Source organism: Microcaecilia unicolor, chromosome 7 (assembly GCF_901765095.1).
Source record: "Microcaecilia unicolor chromosome 7, aMicUni1.1, whole genome shotgun sequence".
NCBI classification, from domain to species: Eukaryota; Metazoa; Chordata; class Amphibia; order Gymnophiona; family Siphonopidae; genus Microcaecilia; species Microcaecilia unicolor.
Window position 1 is genome coordinate 156,837,044 of NC_044037.1, and position 18,602 is coordinate 156,855,645.

Here is an 18,602-nt window from a genome sequence, read left to right on the forward strand (position 1 = left end):
ACATCCGAGGACATGGATTACTGAGACCGAGTCAGCACGGCTTTTGTGTGGGGAAAACTTGCCTGACCAATTTACTTCAATTCTTTGAAGGAGTAAACAAACATGTGGACAAAGGGGAGCCGGTTGATATTGTTTATCTGGATTTTCAAAAGGCGTTTGACAAGGTACCTCATGAAAGGCTACAGAGGAAATTGGAGGGTCATGGGATAGGAGGAAATGTCCTATTGTGGATTAAAAACTGGTTGAAGGATAGGAAACAGAGAGTGGGGTTAAATGGGCAGTATTCACAATGGAGAAGGGTAGTTAGTGGGGTTCCTCAGGGGTCTGTGCTAGGACCGCTGCTTTTTAATATATTTATAAATGATTTAGAGATGGGAGTAACTAGCGAGGTAATTAAATTTGCTGATGACACAAAGTTATTCAAAGTCGTTAACTCGCGACAGGATTGTGAAAAATTACAAGAGGACCTTACGAGACTGGGAGACTGGGCGGCTAAATGGCAGATGACGTTTAATGTGAGCAAGTGCAAAGTGATGCATGTGGGAAAAAAGAACCCGAATTATAGCTACGTCATGCAAGGTTCCACGTTAGGAGTTACGGACCAAGAAAGGGATCTGGGTGTTGTCGTCGATAACACACTGAAACCTTCTGCTCAGTGTGCTGCTGTGGCTAGGAAAGCGAATAGAATGTTGGGTATTATTAGGAAAGGTATAGAAAACAGGTGTGAGGATGTTATAATGCCGTTGTATCGCTCCATGGTGCGACTGCACCTTGAGTATTGTGTTCAATTCTGGTCGCCGCATCTCAAGAAAGATATAGTAGAATTGGAAAAGGTGCAGCGAAGGGCGACTAAAATGATAGCGGGGATGGGACGACTTCCCTATGAAGAAAGACTAAGGAGGCTAGGGCTATTCAGCTTGGAAAAGAGACGGCTGAGGGGAGACATGATAGAAGTATATAGAATAATGAGTGGAGTGGAACAGGTGGATGTGAAGCGTCTGTTCACGCTTTCCAAAAATACTAGGACTAAGGGGCATGCGATTAAACTACAGTGTAGTAAATTTAAAACAAATCGGAGAAAATTTTTCTTCACCCAACGTGTAATTAAACTCTGGAATTCATTGCCGGAAAATGTGGTGAAGGCGGTTAGCTTAGCAGAGTTTAAAAAGGGGTTGGACGGTTTCCTAAAGGACAAGTCCATAAACCGCTACTAAACGGACTTGGAAAAATCCAAAATCCCAGGAATAACATGTATAAAATGTTTGTACGTTTGGGAAGCTTGCCAGGTGCCCTTGGCCTGGATTGGCCGCTGTCGTGGACAAGATGCTGGGCTCGATGGACCCTTGGTCTTTTCCCAGTATGGCATTACTTATGTACTTATGTACTTATGACTAACCGTGTTCTATATACTGCATCTAAATCTTGGCCCGCTTATAGAATATGCTTACGTGGAAATGTTTTCTGTGTGGCTTTTTAAGCACCATATAGAGAATCCAGCCCTATATCACTTGCGTGCTCCCTTAGTATATACCCCTTGATTCTATATGGTGCTAACATTTCGGCACCACAATTTTGGCACTGATTCAAATCAAATCAAATCCAATAAACAGGGTTCAGTACAATAGTTACATTATATTGAGGGGCATAATCGAACGGGGCCAGCCATCTCTAAGGGCGGCCATCTCCGGGGACGGCCCCGTAAAGTGGAGTCTACTACTACTACTACTTAACATTTCTAAAGCGCTACCAGGGTTACGCAGCGCTATACAATTTAACATAGAGGGACGGTCCCTGCTCAAGGAGCTTACAATCTAAGAGACAAGTGAACGGACAGTCCGATAGGGGCGGTCAAATTGGGGCAGTCTGGATTTAGTGAACGGTAAGAGTTAGGTGCCGAATTCAGCATTGAAGAGGTGGGTTTTAAGTAAAGACTTGAAGATGGGCAGGGAGGGGGCTTGGCGTAAGGGCTCAGGAAGGTTGTTCCAAGCATAGGGTGAGGCGAGGCAGAATGAGCGGAGCCTGGAGTTGGCGGTGTTGGAGAAGGGTACAAAGAGGAAGGATTTGTCCTGTGAACGGAGGTTGCGGGCGGGAACATAGGGGGAGATGAGGGAGGAGAGGTAGTGAGGGGCAGCAGACTGAATGCATTTGTAGGTAAGAAGGAGAAGCTTGAATTGAATGCGGTATCTGATTGGAAGCCAGTGAAGTGACCTGAGGAGAGGGGTGATATGAGTAAATCGGTTTTGGCGGAATATGAGACGTGCCGCAGAGTTCTGAACAGATTGAAGGGGAGATAGATGGCTAAGTGGGAGGCCAGTGAGGAGTAAGTTGCAGTAGTCAAGGCGAGAGGTAATGAGAGCATGGACGAGAGTTCGGGTGGTGTGTTCAGAGAGGAAAGGGCGAATTTTGCTGATGTTAAAGAGGAAGAAGCGGCAGGTCTTGGCAGTCTGCTGGATATGCGCAGAGAAGGAGAGGGAGGAGTCAAAGATGACTCCGAGGTTGCGGGCAGATGAGACGGGGAGGATGAGGGTGTTATCAACTGAGATAGAAAGTGGAGGAAGAGGAGACTTGGGTTTTGGTGGAAAGACGATGAGCTCGGTCTTGGACATGTTCAGTTTCAGGTGGCGGTTGGACATCCAGGCAGCAATGTCGGATAGGCAGGCTGATACCTTTGCCTGGGTCTCTGCGGTGATGTCTGGTGTGGACAGATATAGCTGAGTGTCATCAGCATAGAGATGATACTGGAAACCATGATATGAGATCAGGGCACCCAGGGGAGAGGTGTAGATTGAGAAGAGAAGGGGTCCAAGGACTGATCCCTGGGGAACACCAACAGATAGGGGGATAGGGGTGGAGGAAGATCCATGAGAGTGAACTCTGAAGGTGCAGTGGGAGAGATAGGAGGAGAACCAGGAGAGGACAGAGCCCTGGAACCCAAATGAGGACAGTGTGGCAAGAAGTAAGTCATGATTCACAGTGTCAAAAGCGGCGGATAGATCGAAAAAGATGGCCGGCCATCTTTCATTTCGATAATACGGTCGGGGCTGGCCAAATCTCAATATTTGTGCCGGCCTTAGAGATCGCCGGTGCTAGAGATGGCCGCCAATGGTTTTCCCTGATAATGGAAACTCATGGTGGCCATCTCAAACCCAGCCAAATCCAAGGCACTTGGTCATAGGAGGAGCCAGCATTTGTAGTGCACTGGTCCCCCTCACATGCCAGGACACCAACCGGGCATCCTAGGGGGCACTGCAGTGGACTTCACAAATTGATACCAGGTACATAGCTCCCTTACCTTGGGTGCTGAGCCCCCCAACCCCCCCCCCCAAAAAAAAAACCCACTCCCCACAACTGTACACCACTACAATAGCTCTTAGGGATGAAGGGGGGCACCTACATGTGGGTACAGTGGGTTTTGGGTGGGTTTTGGAGGGCTCCCATTTACCACCACAAGTGTAACAGGTAGGGGGGGATGGGCCTGGGTCCACCTGCCTGAAGTGCACTGCACCCACTAAAAACTGCTCCAGGGACCTGCATACTTCTGTCATGGAGCTGGGTATGACATTTGAGGCTGGCATAGAGGCTGGCAAAAAATGTTTTTTTATTTTTTGTTTTGGGTGGGAGGGGGTTGGTGACCACTGGGGAGTAAGGCGAGGTCATCCCCATTCCCTACGGTGGTCATCTGGTCAGTTGGGGCACCTTTTTGAGGCTTGGTCATGAACAAAAAGGGACCAAGTAAAGCCAGCCAAATGCTCGTCAGGGCTGGCTTTCTTTTTTCCATTATTGGCCGAAGCCGGCCATCTCTTAACCACGCCCTGTCCAGCCTTCGGTACACTGCCTGAAGCACTCTCTAAAGTCTGTAATGACCTGCTTCTTGCCAAATCCAGAGGCCACTACTCCATCCTCATCCTCCTCGATCTATCCGCCGCTTTTGACACTGTCAATCATGATTTACTTCTTACCACACTGTCCTCATTTGGGTTCCATGGCTCTGTCCTTTCATGGTTCTCCTCCTATCTCTCCCACCGCACCTTCAGAGTACACTCTCATGGATCTTCCTCCACCCCCATCCCGCTCTCTGTTGGAGTTCCCCAGGGATCTGTCCTTGGGCCCCTTCTTTTTTCAATCTATACCTCTTCCCTGGGCTCACTGATCTCATCTCATGGTTTCCAGTATCATCTTTATGCTGATGACACCCAGCTGTATCTCTCCACACCAGACATCACCACGGAGACCCAGGCCAAGGTATCGGCCTGCTTATCTGACATTGTTGCATGGATGTCCAACCACCACCTGAAACTGAACATGGCCAAGACCGAGCTTATCGTCTTTCCACCAAAACCCTCTTCTCCTCTTCCTTCGCTCTTGATCTCAGTTGATAACACCCTCATCCTTCCCGTCTCATCCGCCTGCAACCTCGGAGTCATCTTTGACTCCTCCCTCTCCTTCTCTGCGCATATCCAGCAGGCAGCCAACACCTGTCGCTTCTTCCTCTTTAACATCAGCAAAATTTGCCCTTTCCTCTCTGAGCACACCACCCGAACTCTCAACCACGCTCTCATTACCTCTCGCCTTGACTACTGCAACCTACTCCTCACTGGTTTCCCACTTAACCATCTATCCCCCCTTCAATCCGTTCAGAACTCTGCTGCACGTCTTATATTCCGCCTGAACCGATATACTCATGTCACCCCTCTCCTCAGGTCATTTCACTGGCTTCCGATCAGATACCCAGTGCTTTTTTTGTGCCGGTACGCAACGGTACGGCGTACCGGCACCTTTTTTTTTTGCTCCCCCCGCCCCGTGAGTCCATGTCCCGCACGCAGTGCCAGCCCCCATTTCCGGCCGCTGCTGCTTCTCCTGTTGAGCAGCAGCGGCCGCTACACAAAGAAAAAGATTTTTAAAAAAATTCAAACCTGGCTGAAACGCGGCACCCTGGCACTGTAGACAGCCATTAGGCATTGGCTGTTGCCCCGCAGCCGCTCCTCCTCTTGCCTCTACGTCACTGCGCTCCTCCGGGGTCTTCCTCCAGGGGCAGTGACGTAAGGCAAGAGGAGGAGCGGTTGCGGGGCAACAGCCAATGCCTAATGGCTGTCTACAGTGCCGGGGTGCCGCGTTTCAGCCAGGTTTCAATTTTTTTTTAATCTTCTTTTTCTTTGTGTAGCGGCCGCTGCTGCTCAACAACAGGAGAAGCAGCAGCGGCCGGAAATAGGGGCTGGTGCCGCGTGCGTTGCGTCTTCGCGCCGTTCGCGCCGTTCGCGCCAAACTTGGCAGGGAGAGGGAATCCAACAGAGGGAAGGATTGGGGAGAGAGAGAAAGAGGGAAAACAACAGAGGGAAGGATTGGGGAGAGAGAAAGAGGGAAAACAACAGAGGGAAGGATTGGGGAGAGAGGGAAAAACAGATGGAAGGATGGGGAGAGAGAGGGAAAAACAGATGGAAGGATGGGGAGAGAGAGGGAAAAACAGATGGAAGGATTGGGGAGAGAGGGGAAAACAGATGGAAGGATGGGGATAGAGAGAGAGGGAAAACGGAAGGATTGGGGAGAGAGGGGAAAACAGATGGAAGGATGGGGATAGAGAGAGAGGGAAAACAGGGAAGGATTGGGGAGAGAGAGAAAGGGAAAACAACAGAGGGAAGGATTGGGGAGAGAGGGAAAACAACAGATGGAAGGATGGGGAGAGAGGGAAATACAGATGGAAGGATGGGGAGAGAGGGAAATACAGATGGAAGGATTGGGGAGAGAGGGAAAAACAGATGGAAGGATGGGGAGAGAGAGGGAAAAACAGATGGAAGGATTGGGGAGAGAGGGGAAAACAGATGGAAGGATGGAGATAGAGAGAGAGAGGGGAAACGGAAGGATTGGGGAGAGAGGGGAAAACAGATGGAAGGATGGGGATAGAGAGAGAGGGAAAACAGGGAAGGATTGGGGAGAGAGAGAAAGGGAAAACAACAGAGGGAAGGATTGGGGAGAGAGGGAAAACAACAGATGGAAGGATGGGGAGAGAGGGAAATACAGATGGAAGGATGGGGAGAGAGGGAAATACAGATGGAAGGATTGGGGAGAGAGGGAAAAACAGATGGAAGGATTGGGGAAAGAGAGAGGGAAAACAGATGGAAGGATGGGGAGAGAGAGGGGGAAAACAGATGGAAGGATGGGGAGAGAGAGAGGGAAGATGCTGGATGGAAGAATGCAGAAAGAAATAGGGGAGACACTGGAAGGATGGGGAGAGAAAGCAGAGCTGCTGGATGGAAAAGGGGAATAGAGAAAGACTGGAGAATAAGAGGAAGGGGCATGGGGAGAACAAGGGTGAGGAAAAGATGAAAAGCCACAGGTAGATGAAGGAAATTAAAGAATGGATAGTAAGAATGAATTAAATCTGGACAGAGAGAGAGCCTGAAAAATATTGAAGAAAGCAAAGAAAAAGGAGACAAAAATGACAAATGGCACAGAAGAGTTAAGCGAAAAGAAAAGAAAGCAGAATCACAGACTGGGACCAATATGGAAAGAAAAACAGTCACCAGACAACAAAGGTAGAAAAAAATCATTTTATTTTCATTTTAGTGTTTGTAATTATGTCCAATTTGAGAATTTACATTGGCTGTCTTATTTTGCACTGGGTATACTGGAGCTGTAAGAGCTTACAGAGATTATTTATAATGAAAAAAATCACTTTATTTTTTTCTCCTATAGTACTATAATATTTTCAATGATGTCTGTTTATATGCGCCATGGCTGGTATAGGGGGTGTGGTTAATGTGGGTGTGGCTATGATAGGGGTGTAGCCATGTGTGGTGACCCCGCCCATAATGAGTACCGGCACCTTTTTTTCTACAAAAAAAGCACTGCAGATACCACATACAGTTCAAGCTTCTTCTTCTCATCTACAAATGCACTTAGTCTGCAGCCCCTCACTACCTCTCTACCCTCATCTCCCCTTACGTTCCCGCCCGAAACCTCCACTCACAGGACAAATCCCTCCTCTCAGTACCCTTCTCCACCACCGCCAACTCCAGGCTCCACCCATTCTGCCTCGCCTCACCCTATGCCTGGAATAAACTTCCTGAGCCCTTACGCCAAGCCCCCTCCCTACCCATCTTCAAATCCTTGCTCAAAGCCCACCTCTTCAAGGTTCCTTTCGGCACCTAACCTTTATACCTTTCAGGAAACCTAGACTGCCCCAATTTGACTGCCCTCCACTTGACTGACTGTACATTTGTCCTTTAGATTGTAAGCTCTTTGAGGAGGGACTGTCCTTCTATGTTAAATTGTACAGCGCTGCGTAACCCTAGTAGCGCTTTAGAAATGTTAAATAGTAGTAGTAGTAGTATTGCCGACACGCCCCCTTGAACTTTCGCCGGCTCCGCGATGGAAAGCAGATGAAGCCAGCCAAAATTGGCTTTTGATTATACCGATTTGGCCGGTTTTAGGAGATGGCTGACCATCTCCCGATTTGTGTTAGAAGATGGCCAGCCTTCTCGTTCGAAAATAGGCAGGAAAAGATGTTATAGTACATTGACATAGGCATCAGAAGAGAAGGAAAGTAGACATTTGTGTGGGAATGAGATTGTTGGCTGTGTGAGCCGGTGGAAAGGAATGTCACAGTATGGATTTTGGGAAAGCAAAAGTTTTTAGTTTTTTTCTGAAGCTGTTGTCTGTTCTGATGTCAATGGGGAGTGAGTTCCATACGGAAGTACTGCTACCGGGAAGAGGAATTTGAAGTTTCTCAGATATCCTAAACCTTTGTAGGTCTGTGAAGAGAGGAACAGCCTATCTTTTAGTTTATCAGATCTGGCTAGGCATAAGATCTTGGTTAACTAGATATTAACTATGAATTAATTGACCTTAACAATCAATTATTGAAGTTAATTGGCACTGATATGGATTTGTGCGTTCATCTGCCTATGTGCTATTCTATAACACCGAGCACCTAAATCCCATAGTGGGCAAGTCAAAAGAGGGCATGGCCAGGGATGTTCCAAATGTTTGCATGCAGTGTTATAGAATAGCTGTACTTACATGCCAAAATGCCATGAGTTGGGCACCAAGAATTTCTCACAACAGTAGCTTAGATTTGTTTAAAGGAAATGTATATAAATGCGGGGGAGCCACTCAAGAGTAGAAACATACAATCCCAGAGCCTAAATCACATTAGGCCAATTATGATTCACTATAAAATCTCCACATATTTTAGCACAGACTCTCATAACAAATATATTTATAAACAAATATGTTTATAAGGACCAGTCAGAAATGGCAGCTGTAATTTTCTCCCATTCTTTCATGGGGTTAGGTGCTCACCACATTTCCTCATAGGTCCAAGCAATTTTTCCAAGGACTCAGAATGTGCTAAACTCATGCCATAAACAGTGTTATCATTTAGTATTCCATCCTATTCCTATCTTTTCAACATATCATAATTATCTTTTATTTTGAAAAAATCAGGCCATCACTTATCTTGGTAACAAAAGTCAAGAGGATCAGCTTGATCTTTGCTTTGTTTCTTCCTTTAGTCTTCTCAAACAGAAATAAGACTGGGCTCAAGCTCGGATCTGTCCTCCAAGACATAAGACACCATTTGCAAAATCACAAGCCTTTTTTTTCAACCTGTTTAATGTTTTTCTTTTCTGTTTTTGTCATTATGTGGCATTTGCTCTTCTTGCAGATAACAGTTGCCTTTCTGAATGGGATGGATTAGTTTGCTGGCCAAAAGGAACTCTGGGGAAAATGTCGGCTGTCCCATGCCCTGTCTATGTTTTAGACTTCAATCACAAAGGTATGTCTTACACACCTTTACTAGAATTGTTAGATTGCACCATGTCATTAGAGATGGACTCAGCTAGTTTCTTCTGCAGGGATTTGTAGCAGTGATTCAGGCACTCTAACTCCGTAGTTACTGGGAAGGAAAATTAAAATTAGAACTGTTTCAGCTTTCCCTGATGTAGTGCAGTCAGCTGGTAGTCTCAGATTTATCTGAACAAGAAATTAATATTTTCCTGTTTCATGTAATGCCTGGGTAACCTCGCTAAGCATGTGTTTTCACATCCTCACAGGGCTGGCATACAGGCTGTGTAATCTTAATGGGTCCTGGGACTTGGTGCGGACATTAAATCGAACCAGGGCAAACTATTCAGAATGCCTACAACCAGAGATCAGCACCATAAATGTAATGTATATTTTCCTTTTATTTACTTTTTTGTACCATTAGAGAACTGAGCAATAAAAAACAAAATTTTTGCATTTGTAATTTCTGAATGGAAGGGGATTTCACAGCTGAAACTGATTGAGGAGGAAGTGAGCTCAAATTCACAAGACTACAGTACAGTTTGCATTTGATTTGCCTTGAATTTTATTGAAAACTAGTAAAAAAAAAGGCCCGTTTCTGGCACAAATGAAACGGGCGCTAGCAAGGTTTCCCTCAGAGTGTGTATGTTTGAGAGAGTGTGTGTGAGAGTGACTGTGAGAGCGAGAGAGAGAGAGAGAGAGAGAGAGAGAGAGAGTGAATGTGCGAGTGTGTGTGTGTGTGACAGAGAGAGAGAGAGAGAGAGTGAGACTGGTTGCGATTGTGTCTGTGAGAGAGTGTGTGTGTGAAAATGAGAGTGTGTGTGACTGCGTATCTGAGACACAGTGAGTGTGAGAGAGAGAAAGTGTGTTTCACACATACAGTGTGTGTGAGAGAGAGAGTGTGTGTGAGACAGTGTGTGTGCGATACACAAGACTCTCTGTGAGCAGCCACCCATGTCCAGTGACTCTCCTCTCTCCCCTGCCCCCCCTCCTGCCACCCATGTCCAGCGACCCTCCTCTCCACCTGCCCCCCCTCCAGCCACCCATGTCCAGCGACCCTCCTCAGTCCCCTGCCCCCTCCAGCCACCCATGTCCAGCGACCCTCCTCTCTGCCCTGCCCCCCTCCAGCCACACTCCTTTCTCCCCTGCCCCCCCTCCAGCCACCCATGTCCAGCGACTCTCCTCTCTGCCCCCCCTCCAGCCACCCATGTCCAGTGACTCTCCTCTGTCCCCTGCCCCCCCTCCAGCCACCCAGGCTGTCCAGCGAATGCTTCGGGGCAGGCAGGAAAGATCCCCAGTCTTGCCTGCCTGCTGCCGGCGCTGACCCTCCCCCATTGCCGGATCGCTCTTCAAAATGGCCGCCGAGACACTTCAGGCAGGTGGACCCGAGCCCATCCCCCCTACCTGTTACACCTGTGGTGGCAAATGTGAGCCCTCCAAAACCCACTGTACCCACATCTAGGTGCCCCCCTTCACCTGTAAGGGCTATGGTAGTGGTGTACAGTTGTGGGGAGTGGGTTTTGGGGGGCTCAGCACCCAAGGTAAGGGAGCTATGTACCTGGGAGCTTTTTCTGAAGTCCACTGCAGTGCCCCCTAGGGTGCCCGGTTGGTGTCCTGGCATGTCAAGGGGACCAGTGCACTACGAATGCTGGCTCCTCCCATGACCAAAGGGCTTGCATTTAGTCATTTCTGAGATGGGCGTCCTTAGTTTCCATTATCGCCGAAAATCAGAAACGACCAAGTCTAAGGACGACCATCTCTAGGGACGACCTATATTTCAAGATTTGGGCGTCCACGACCGTATTATCGAAAGGCAAGATGGACGCCCATCTTGTTTCGATAATATGGGTTTCCTTGCCCCTTCACCGGGACATCCTGTGAGGACGTCCTCAGGAAAACGTGGGCGCCCCTTTCAATTATGCCCCTCTATATCTTTAAAAGTCTAAGCGGGGAACAAATCACATATGAAATATAAAAGGATAGATCAATAAAAATGATTTCTTTATACAACAAACTATACAAAAATTACTATGTTACTCTAAAATTAAAACATACAGCAGATTAAAATTTACATGGTATTAAAATAATATCATACATCAGAGGAACCAAAAGCCTGAAGAAATAAATGAGTTTTCAATGCTTTTTTAAACTGGTGCATATTTTGTATTGAACAAAGTTCAATGGGCAAAGCATTCTATAATTTTGGACCTTTGATGTAGAAAATAGATGATCTGCATTCTTCCAAATAAACCTGATGAAATGAAGGCACGTCAAGTAGCTGTTTCTAAAATGATCTCAGAGAGCGAGTAGGTTGATTACATCTTAGAGTGGCACTAAGAGTTGGTGAAATATTACCATTCAATAGTTTTAAAACTAGCAATAAAATTTTAAATTCAATGCAAAATATTACAGGGAGCCAATGCAGTGATTTCAAATTTGGAGTAACATGATCATAGTGAGAACCTCCTTTAAACACTCGGTCTGTAGCGCTTTGAACTACTTGTAGCACCTTCAGCATGTTACCGGTAATCCCCATTAGCAAACCATTACAGTAATCTAACAATGGACAAACTACAGACTGGACAATTTTACGGAAGTTTTCGACAGAAACCAGTGATCTAATACGCCATACAATTCTTAATTTATAAAATACCTATGCTGCTATGTTTCAAACCTGGTTTTTCATAGATAATGTAGTGTCAAGTTGCACCCTCAAATTTTTAATCTGATGGACAATGGGGATATTAGCAGAGTCAACGTTAAAAATCTTAGGACAATTGAGTACATCAATTGAGTACCTTTTGTACCAGAGAGGAAAAGAATTTGAGTTTTCCAAATGTTCAGTTTCAAACGATTTCCCTCCATCCATTGCAATATTTTTGAAAGGTAAAATCTCAATTTAACAAAAGTATCTTCAAAAGAGTTCTCAACACGCAATACAAACTGTATATCATCAGCATACAACTTGTATTGCACCCCCAAACATCTCAACAATGTGCATAAAGGTAAAAGAAAGAGATTAAATATCACCACTGAAAGACAGGAGCCCTGTGGAACACCTGTCAAAAGGCCAGAGACTCTGATTTTTCTGTTCCTTCGAACACACAGAACTTCCTGTCTTTCAAAACAGATTTAAACCAGCTTAATATAAAGCTGGATAATCTGATCGATTGTAATTGATTCAACAAAATAGAATGATTAATGGTATCAAAAGCTGCAGAAATATCCAGGGTAACTAAGAAAAACTTAGTACCCTTATTAAAACCTATCCTGACACTATCTAACAAAGATATTAATAATGTTTCAGTATCACGGTCCTTTCGGAACCCAAATTGATGTTGATCTAAAATTTCATGCTGCTGTAAAAATTCATCAAGTTGTTGAAACACAGCACATTCAATCAATTTTGCAAAAAAAAAAAAAAGGTAATGAAGAAATTGGACGATAATTGTCAATTTGTGTCTGATTGAGTTTTGAATTTTTAAGCAAAGGCTTCACAGCTGCCAATTTCAAAACGAATGGCATAATGCCCTCCTGTAAAGATGCATTAACCATTTGAGTATACAAAGGTAAAAATGGGGCTTTTAATGTTTTCACAACAGAAGGATGAAGATAATCTAATTTGCAGAAGGAATTATTGACAGTCATCATTATTTTTTCTAATTGTGAGTCTGATATTATAGCAAATTTAGACCACAGTTTATCATCACTTAAAGGATTATAAATTTCAAAGGGAAGGGGATTTTTTTCAAACTGAGAACAATCTTGTTGACTTTCTGATGAAAACCAATAGCAAAATCCTGTGGAGAAAAGATCGAATGCTGACTAGGAACTAATGCTAATGACCTTATCACTGCAAGCAATTCTTTTGCTGATGAAGAGGCTTTAGCTATTCTTTTATTATAATAAGATTTTTGAACATCTGTTCTAAGTGTATAATAAGAGTGCTGCTGAAGATTATACTCTTCTAAAGTGGGACAACAAATGGAGGAGTGGCCTAGTGGTTAGGGTGGTGGACTTTGGTCCTGGGGAACTGAGGAACTGAGTTCAATTCCCTGCACAGGCTGCTCCTTGTGACTCTGGGCAAGTCACTTAACCCTCCATTGCCTGCCGCATTGAGCCTGCCATGAGTGGGGAAAGTGCGGGGTACAAATGTAACAAAAATAAAATAAATAAATTTCCTCCATGCCCTCTCTGCTCGTGTAAACTGATGCTTTTTCATTCTCAGCTGATCATTATACCATGGTACATGATTTATGCATGATACTTCGCGCGATTCAAAGGGGGCAATTTCATCTAACATGTCATTAACTCTATTATTCCAATTTTCAAACAGACTACTTGCATCCTTAATAAAACTATTTTTTGCTAGTTTAGTTTCTAATATTTTGTCTTAAATCTACTAGCTCATAGTGCCATCTCCTCATTAATTTGCCCTTGAACATCTTCTCAGACTAACACAGCCCATGTCAAGTCTAGTAAAGAACCACAATAAAGGATTGCATGGCACCTTTGGGATGGATTTTTGTTCCATGTCACCTTCGCTGTTCTTTGCTTTTCTTGTCAGAGATTTGTGGAGGATTGTTCTGGTTTTCTTCTGCTAGATAAAACAAGCCACACACACTCAGAAAGTTTTGGTGAAACAAATAATATTTATTAAGGGTTCCTGTTCACTTTACAAGAATGAAGGAAATAATGGTCAAGCTATTTCTGTAAACATAACAGTGTCCTCAGGTGGTCTTGATGCATGCCCATAGGCTGAAACACAGCCCATGCTGAGTCTAGTAAAGAACCACAATAAAGGATTGAGTGGCACCTTTGGGGTGGATTTTTGTTCCATGTCACCTTCACTGTTCTTTGCTTTTCTTGTCAGAGATTTGTGGAGGATTGTTCTGGTTTTCTTCTTTATATACTTGCAACTACATACTGAATGTCATCCCGAGGACTGGACATGTTCATGGCATTCTCCTGCATAGGCGACTTAAGTTGACACAACTCAGTCATAATAGGCTTTATCAGTTCTTATAGATCATGGGGAGATGCTGCCTTCACAGGAGCTGGCATCAGCATATCTTGTTAGGGGTGCCTCCTGCTACCCACTGCGGAAAAAGCAGTGTTAATTTTATTCTGCTTAGTACCAGACATCTGTAGGATTGGTATGTGCAGAAATCATCCACAAAAACTCAGAAAATGGCACAGCAGGAGGGTAAAACATAAGAATCGGGTGTGGGAGACTCAGTTTAGGCAGCCATGTTGGAGGGCGGCAAAACCAGAAGTCTCCTTTCCTCTCCTTTCAAAATTTTTTTCTTCTCAGCATTTCCTTTAGATTTTATCATCTTTTTATCATCTTTCTTTAGCTTGTTTTATGGGTTCTATTTCTTTTATTCATCTGCTTGTGTTTACTTTTATCCCACCTATATAATCTCATTCACCTCTCCTCCTCCTGCTCACAACCCTCACTCTCTGCTCACACCCCTCACTCCCTACACACGTTCTTTCTTCCCACGTCTCCATAATTCCCCTATCTTTCACCTCTTTCCCTCTTCCCTGCCTCCACTCTCATCCTTGCTTCTCTCCTCGCACCACCTTCTTCCTCCTTTCTTCTCTCCACTTATGGCCCTTACCACTCTTCTTCGTAATTCTTCTTCACCTCTTGTCTCTCTCCTTTCCTCACTTCCTCACCTCCCTCATGTTTTTTCCATCATTTCCCTTCATCTTCTCTCCTTCCTTTATCTTTTTCCTTCTTACTCCTACCACCCTCCCTCATCTCCCTACCATTGTTTACCGTCCCCCACCCCATAACACCCCTCCCTCTCTCCCTTTCCTTCCTCTTTCTGCCACATTATCTTCCCTTCATCCTTCCTAGCACTCAATGTCCCTCACCTTTTGGCACACACTCTCTTCTCCCCATTTTCTCTCCCTCTCTCTTTTACTCCACCCTCCTGATACTCATTCTCAAGGACAATGGAACATATTTTCACATAGGAGGGCCAAACAAACTAAGCTCTGAGCCTACACCCCACTCAACCAGTGCTAATGATATGTAGGGCAAAGAACTAGTAGGGACATGGTCCCCATTGCCCAACCCATTCTGCTGCCTATGCTCTCCCTCCCTTCTGCTCTCATAGTACATTCTTCTTCTCCTCCCCACTGCAAGACATTGAGGGACATAATCGAAAGGGGCACCCAAGTTTTCCTGAGGACGTCCTCGCAGGACGTCCTGGCGAAGGGGTGAGGAAACCCGTATTATAGAAACAAGATGGGCGTCCATCTTTTGTTTCGATAATACGGTCAGAGACACCAAATCTTGAAATTTAGGTCATCCTCACTAACCACTAGGCTGCCCTTCTACTCTGCAGGGACATCTGTGTGGCTGTTTTCAAAGAATGCTGTCAGACCAATGTCCTTGTCCCTGTTTTTTTGCCGTTCATATGTTGGATATGCCAGCTTAAAAAATGGCTGTTCATGATGGATGCCCTCAGCACATGGATGTCCATCACAATGTTGATGTGTTCCCTGCTGGAAAGTACATGTGAGATGTACGACCATTTTGGACGTCTTCAGCTGGATGCCTCTATTCTGACTTGACAGAAAACGAATCCACAATATCAATGTCTCTGGTAACATTCAATAACTTGTACACACAAACCAGGACTTATAGCCACCAACTTCAAGAGAGTGCTGTAAAACAGTTCACACCAGTATAGTATAATAGAAATGTTTTTTATGTGTATAGAGTACCCTCAGATATTTACCACTATTACTGCAGTCAATAATGCTGCTACAAAGTGGCATAGCACTTCTTTCATCAGGTAACTCTAACAAATTTTTTGGGGAGAGCAACATATGCTCATTTTATATGCTTCCCAATCACCTCAGTGCTATAAAATCGCTTATCACTTTTAAAATTGTATATACTAGGTGAAAACTGTGCACTTATCTCTTAAGTTCTTGCCTCCCTGTTTTCACCTAGTATATACAATTTTAAAAGTGATAAGCGATTTTATAGCACTGAGGTGATTGGGAAGCATATAAAATGAGCATATGTTGCTCTCCCCAAAAAATTTGTTAGAGTTACCTGATGAAAGAAGTGCTATGCCACTTTGTAGCAGCATTATTGACTGCAGTAATAGTGGTAAATATCTGAGGGTACTCTATACACATAAAAAACATTTCTATTATACTATACTGGTGTGAACTGTTTTACAGCACTCTCTTGAAGTTGGTGGCTATAAGTCCTGGTTTGTCTATTCTGACTTGGACATCCTTTCAAAAATGTACCTCCACATATCTGTCCCTGATGCAGGTGAACTGCTGACACATGGCAAAGTCAAGCTTTTAGGTTGATTAGTTCATTTTTATGAATAAATAATGTATTTTAAAATGTTATATTATATTTATTATGCAATTATTCATTGGGTTGGTGGCGTCTCCTCTCTTTTGTTGGGGTTATTTCACAATATGCCTGGTAATGGAGAGAATTTGTACTGGTGTTTATTTATTTATTTATTGGGATTTATTAACTGCCTTTATGAAGAGATTCACTCAAGGTGGTGTACAGCAGGTAGAGTTTAACATAAAACTTACAATTTTGTTAACAGCATAACAATAGCAAAATAACCAAGAGTAAATATAAATACAATAAATGAGGTAAACTTGAAAACAGTACATTGAAACCTAATAATAGAACTAACATGAAACAGTATCAAAAGTATACACAATTAACAGCAATGGAAACCAAATACCAGAGATGTAATACAATGTTAGCATGATACTAATGATACACCTAATAAGCATGCATGGTGTTATTGAGGTAGCATCAAAATTATGATTAATTTTATGGTGAAATATCCTAATTCTGCTTTGCAACTGTTGTTGGAGGGGAGTGGTTTCTGTAGATCCAAAATATATTTATATTTAACTCTGTATGCAGTGTGACACACATGCAGGCATCATCCATCAGCCCCCTAATTCTATATACGTTGACAAAAAATACATGTACAACAAAATTCAGGTGCTATCTGTAAATCTTACTTCTTCATGTTTGAATGTATGAATAGCAGATATAACTCCATATGGATAACTTCTTCTTTATAAAGGCACATGGTCACAGTCTTGCTGAAAAATTTCCTCTAGAAGTATAAATATGCAAGGATGTTGTCTCTGAAAATACCTGTTGATATATGAGTCTAAAGGATGGAGATTTGGTTGGTCAGTGGGAGCTGTGCATAGGCTACCAGAAAATTTGAAATTAGTAAAATGTTGGAATGAGGAATATGAACTAGAATATATTCTGTATTGCACTTAATTTGAATCTTAATTATTTTCTCTCTATTCCAGAATTTCTTTGAAAGGCTTTATGTCACATATACTATTGGATACTCTATATCCTTCTGTTCTCTGGCTGTTGCTATTTTTATTATTGGTTACTTCAGGTAAGCAATTTGTACAAATAATTAAAAATCTTATATAATCCCACAAGTCCATATGTACTTTAGAATTCAGACTTCAGTGGGAGAAAACCAAATAGTCAAAATACAATCCACATGCATGTGACACAAGCGGTGGATGTATTGCTTTTCTCAATTAAGAGTGAACTGACAGCTATTTTCTATTAATTTAATTTTTCAGCAAAGGCCTGAAAATTTGCCAGTGTGATAGTTCAACCGTGACCTATTTATAGTAATAAATCTCAATGTGGTAAAGCAGCGGTGAAGAAGCTGATCTTTCAGGCTTTGAATACATTTATAATTCATTTTACACAAAATAATCATGAGCTTAACCCTTCCATTTCAAAGGACGATTAGAATGAATATCTACTCCTAGACTTTCTTAATGTTTGATGCTGCTTTAGTTAGCTTAACCTTATGTATATATACATATTTGTAAGAAATGTGGGGGTAATTTATTTAAGATCTAAATAGACTTCAATGCTCATCTAAGTCAGCTGTGCTGCCCTAGATCATGGATTATTTGAGACCCCAAGGTCAAGAGAAGTTAAAAAGGAGTCACAGTCTTATCTAAGAATAGTATATGTGATCCTTAATATATAACTAATACAATGAAACAATTGAGGAATGTATGGAAGGAAAAATGCCCTGTTGCCTTATTAAGAAACTGATTGATTGACAGGGATTCAGTTTCACAGCTGTGGATGTATTTGACTTTAAAAACAGCAAGGCAGGTGGTTCTGAATCTCTTATATGAAAGAAAGTATGGGGACAGACCAATTAGATAAAATAAAGTAACTTACTACTAATTAAAAGACAATTATGCCTGACATAGCTGTATTTTGCACAACATAGGTTGCATATAGCAATAAATAATACAGCAAGAGTAACTTGATAAATGATAAATAATACAACAATGGTAACTTAAAAAATAACAAGAAATACATAGTAAAGTATGTTGACAAAATAAGTACATAAAATTTCTTGATGAAATTTATAGTGGTTGCTGAGAAAATGGCAAAAACTTTTAGTGGGTTACTTTTTTTTTGCCCTCAGCCCCTCTAATCTGGTAGCCAGTCAAGTGACTGGGTTTTGGGCACTACTTGCTGTCCTCCCACTCCCTGTTTCAGTCATCATGCAGTCTCCTGTTCTCAATCTAACTGACTTGGTCAGCTCTCTCCTACTCTCAGCGCCCTGCAGCACTGCCTTCTTCAGTTTTCCAGTGCGCCAGCAGCATGAGTGAGGTAAGCATACTGCTTTTGTTGGTGTGTAAGTTTTTCCTCTGCTGCAATTTCCTGTCCCGCATAGGTGGGACACTGCAAGAGAAGGAAAGCTTCCGGGGCCGACGAAGGCATTATGCTTACCTCACTA

The 18,602-nt window shown here is 43.3% G+C and overlaps 1 protein-coding gene across 1 annotated transcript in view; it reads left to right on the forward strand.

Annotated features, from left to right (window-relative positions):
* The window catches only part of PTH2R (parathyroid hormone 2 receptor), a 372,984-nt gene that overhangs the window by 126,278 nt on the left and 228,104 nt on the right, over positions 1–18,602 (forward strand). The window contains exons 3-6 of the mRNA XM_030210826.1: positions 8,663–8,773; positions 9,051–9,163; positions 16,343–16,345; positions 17,122–17,216. Coding sequence (XP_030066686.1) covers positions 8,663–8,773; positions 9,051–9,163; positions 16,343–16,345; positions 17,122–17,216 — 322 coding nt within the window. The remainder of the gene's footprint in view (positions 1–8,662; positions 8,774–9,050; positions 9,164–16,342; positions 16,346–17,121; positions 17,217–18,602) is intronic.